This window comes from Penaeus chinensis, chromosome 8 (assembly GCF_019202785.1).
Source record: "Penaeus chinensis breed Huanghai No. 1 chromosome 8, ASM1920278v2, whole genome shotgun sequence".
NCBI lineage: Eukaryota > Metazoa > Arthropoda > Malacostraca > Decapoda > Penaeidae > Penaeus > Penaeus chinensis.
Genome location: NC_061826.1, coordinates 34,509,452 through 34,514,451, shown reverse-complemented (window position 1 = coordinate 34,514,451; position 5,000 = coordinate 34,509,452). Strand labels below are relative to the sequence as shown.

Below are 5,000 nucleotides of genomic sequence, written 5' to 3'. Positions count from 1 at the left end.
ATGATTATTATTCACATTATCATTCTCATAAAATAAAATAAGGCATAATTAACAATACTAACAAAAATAAGTGATCTAATGCGTAACTGACTCCTTGGTGATAAAGCACTTTTGGGTTGGGTTAACACAAGAGACAGCCAGCTACTGGTCATGTTCTGCCCATCCCACCAGTGAAATGCCCATCACTTTAAAAATGTGACAAGAAATCCAATTCCTGTCAGTTTTATCACTGACTATTGTACTTCTAGTTTTTAAAATTAAATAATATCATAAAACTTCATGTTTTTCATTTTTCTACCACACACATGATCATTCACAAATATATAATCTCCACATTAATTAAAGTTTACGCTTGAGCTCAGATAGGACTTCAACTGCAGAACCACCTCTACAAATTCAGAAAATAGAGCAACAGAACTTCAAAGGAAAAAAAAAAAAAGGGTGAGTAAAAAAATATGGCTCAACAGTTTACCACCATTTTTTTTTTCTACAAACTAAATTCAAGAGGAAAAAGAGCAAAGGCCAAAGTATTGAAATATGCAAGATTCCTAACGGGGAATCTTCCTAGTTTACAGAGAAGAGACGGTCCCTTTAATACATTTTCTTCTTAAAGTTAATAAACATATTCCAAAGAATACAAGCTTATCCAGAAAGATTTTTAAACATCTTAAATAATAACCCCCTCCGATAATAAAGGTAAAGGTAACCTAAATGTATATAGAGCTAATGAAAGGATGTACACCCAATGTTAGCAAAAAAACAAAAATAATTTAAGAAAGGAATATGATGAGTTGCCCCAAGATCTACAATGGCATTCTGGTTGGTAATCTCACAGGAAACCCCGGTATGCAACTTTTTTTTAATCAAGAAAAATAACAACTTTTTAATGGAAACCTAATTAACACTATCAAGAACAACTATCATTTGAGGAAAATCCCAGTATACATAGCAATACTATATCCTCTGTAAGCACACCAACTGATGACAATCAATTATTTGTGTATGGTGTAATAAGCTCATAATATTACTTATTATAGTTCAATACCTTCTCTAGCTCTTTCATTCAAATGTAAGTTAATACAGTTCAATACCTTCTCTAGCTCTTTCATTCAAATGTAAGTTAATACATTTCTACCTATCTAGGAGTTCTCATTAACCCTCACAATAAACTGCTAGCCACAACTCAAAATCCTGTGCGTTCCATTACTACTCATCACAATTATGCACATGCTATCACTTACTGGCAGGTTTTTTCTGCTCTTTTTCATTGCAATGGAGAAGAATTGTTAGACAAAAAAAAACAACAGAAAAATAGGTTCAGTTTCAAAATCCTCATGATTTCTTCTGGGCTGAATGGCAGAGAGGAAGAAGTATGGGAGGGAAATGGGGAAAAGCAACAAGTAATTTGTCTGCGGAAAACTAAAAATTAGGCCTTATTTGCAAACACTTTGGGGGATTCCTATTTCTTGGAAGAGTTAACACCAATGTTAATACAAGGGAAAATAGGCTTACAAGCATTAATAGAAGTGAGAGTCCAGTCCACTGCAGATAAACCTCCACCATTTCATCATCAAGAACTTCATTTATAGACTCTTATTTGATACAAATCTTTTATCCAATCAAAATAAAATCATCTTTACCACCTATGAAGTCACCCTTTTTCATTCCTCAAAAGATAACAAGTCAACTCCCTTGGTTATAAATGCATTTCATTAACCCCAAAAGTGCTATTTACCATGACTGGCTAATTTCAAAATGTGTACTCTGTCCTATTCACTACACTGTCAAAAAAATGACAGGAATTCCCCATATAAATTTCCCATTATGACTGAGAATTGTGCAATGAACACTAACATATCTGGTACTATTTGCCTAGCTTCAGCCACAACCACAAAATTATCCCCCTCCCATACCTTCATTCCTTTGCCAGTGCCAATAAGTAATGTTTTCCCAAGTTTATATTTTTGTCAAGAAAATATTATGAAGCAGTACTACTGGTACATTATTGTCTTTTTATTATCAATACATTAATCATCATAATAATGAATTTCCATTTTCATTCAAACATGACCAATACTGAAATAACTTTTACAGTGCTGCACTTTACTGACACATTTTACATTTGACAAGTTAATATAAATTATCTGGTGCAAATGCCTGCACTCAGACCTTGTCCTAGAGAGACTTGAAAAATCACAATTTTTGCAACTTTGGGTTAAGACAAGCTGGAGGATATAGCAGTTCTTAGGGAGTTAATGACTGAACTGCAGAGAATCACCCCTTGCAACATAAATACAATACATTATTTCCTCCTCTAAAGACTTCCCTTCAAAAGAGTCCAGTCAACCTCCCCTGCTAAAAGGAGGAGGAGGAGACCACCACCACCACAACTCACCTCTAAAACAGGCCCTGAACTGAGTATGGTCTGCTCAACTCCACTGCCATGAGACCCCTTCTGGCTGAGCATAGTCAAGTGGTGCAGGAGGAAGAGGGTGGACTCGGTCTTCCCGCTGCCACTCTCTCCGCTGATGACGATGCACTGGTTCCGCCGTTGCTTGAGCATGGAGTGGTAGGCTGCGTCGGCGATGGCGAAGATGTGCGGGGGCAGCTCACCCAGCCGATGGTTCTGGTACAGCTTAACATACTTGGGATTGTAAATGGGGTAATACTTGAAGGGGTTGACTGAGATGAGGATGGAACCCACGTAGGTGTAGATGTAACCCCGCTGGAACCTTGCCCGCAGGTTCTCTAGCAAGGTCTGCTCTGTGAGGTTGGGCAGCTGGCATAGATCTGGGTAATCCTTATCTTTGGGCTGGTACAGAAACTTGTAGAAGTAGTCCCGAATGAGCTGTGAGTCGAGCTGCGATGGCTCCGCCCACAATGAATCCGACGAGATCTTCTCTCTAAGGCAAAATCTGGAAAAAAGCAGACTGATATATATTTTCAAATTTACTTTTAATACATTTTATCTATATTTACATATATACATATATACATATATACATACATACATACACACTTACAAACATACATATATACAGGCAAACATACATTCATATATAAATGCATACAGTCATACAAACGCGTGTGTGCACATTTGTGCGCATTTGTGCAGGTATGTGTGCATTTGTGTGCACGTGTGTAGGCGCATGTGTGTGCATGTGCAAGTACATGTACATGTGCAAGTGTATGAATATATATATGTATGTAAATATGTATGTATGTGTATGTGTATATGTATGTGTATGTGTATGTGTATGTGTATGTGTATGTGTATGTGTATGTGTATGTATATGTATATGTATATGTATATGTATATGTATATGTATATGTATGCATATGCATACGTATATGTATATGTATGTATGTGTGTATATATGTATGTATGTGAGTATGTATATAAATAAATAGAGTAAAAAAATAAATTATACATATGTGTGTGTGTGTGTGTGTGTGTGTGTGTGTGTGTGTGTGTGTGTGTGTGTGTGTGTGTGTGTGTGTGTGTGTGTGTGTGTGTGTCTGTGTGTGTGTGTCTGTGTGTGTCTGTGTGTGTCTGTGTGTGTGTGTGTGTGTGTGTGTTTGTGTGTGTGTGTGTGTGTGTGTGTGTGTGTGTGTGTGTGTGTGTGTGTGTGTGTCTGTGTGTGTGTGTCTGTGTGTGTGTCTGTGTGTGTGTCTGTGTGTGTGTCTGTGTGTGTCTGTGTGTGTGTCTGTGTGTGTGTGTCTGTGTGTGTCTGTGTGTGTCTGTGTGTGTGTGTCTGTGTGTGTATCTGTGTGTCTGTGTGTGTCTGTGTGTGTGTCTGTGTGTGTGTCTGTGTGTGTGTGTGTGTGTGTGTGTGTGTGTGTGTGTGTGTGTGTGTGTGTGTGTGTGTGTGTGTGTGTGTGTGTGTGTGTGTGTGTGTGTGTGTGTGTTTCTAACATTATACATATATAGCCTATATTTATTTATATGTATAGTTCTTTTTATATAAATATATAAATAAATGTAACATATATAACATACATATATGTATATATAATATATGTAACAATATCTTTACTCATCTAAATTTATATCTATATCTATATCTATATCTATCCCTATCCCTATCCCTATCCCTTTCCCTATCCCTATCCCTATCCTTATCCTTATCCTTATCATCCTTATCCTTATCCCTATCCCTATCCCTATCCCTATCCCTATCCCTATCCCTATCCCTATCCTTATCCTTATCCTTATCCCTATACCTAAATCTAAATCTAAATCTAAATCTATATCTATTTATATAAAGATAGTATAAATATATAAATCCTATAAATAGATAAATAAGTAAACACACAAATACATAACCATACAAATATATAGATAAACATAATATATATCATTTATACATATATACAATATATGGCATTTATATATAATAATAATAATAATAACAATAATAATAATAATAATAATAATAATAATAATAATAATAATAATAATAATATACATACATACATACATACATACATACATACATACATACATACATACATACATACATACATACATACATACATACATATATATATATATAGATGGATAGATAGACAGATATATAATATATACATATATGTAATATATATACACATAATATGTATTTACATTTATATCCAGAACTATAACTATATCAATAATCTATATCTATATCTATATCTTTTTATATAAATATATGTATGCACAAGTTTGTACATGTATGTTTGTGTATAAATATATAAAAATAAATATATATATATATATATATATATATATATATATATATATATATAAAGCTTATATATATAACAATAAACATAATATATAAAATACATATTATATAATATATTATATAATATGTAATATATAATGTATATAATGTATATACTGTATATAATAAATAATAATAGCAAAAAGATACACATACATACATACTCATACATATATAATATATAATATACATAATATATATATTGTATATAATAAATAATAAGATACACATATA

General features: G+C 33.4%; 1 protein-coding gene across 1 annotated transcript in view; it reads right to left on the bottom strand.

The window, feature by feature from the left end:
- The window catches only part of LOC125027868 (unconventional myosin-IXAa-like), a 60,021-nt gene that overhangs the window by 37,610 nt on the left and 17,411 nt on the right, over nt 1-5,000 (bottom strand). Inside the window, exon 3 of the mRNA XM_047617000.1 lies at nt 2,396-2,915. Within this exon, the coding sequence (XP_047472956.1) occupies nt 2,396-2,915 (520 nt within the window). The remainder of the gene's footprint in view (nt 1-2,395; nt 2,916-5,000) is intronic.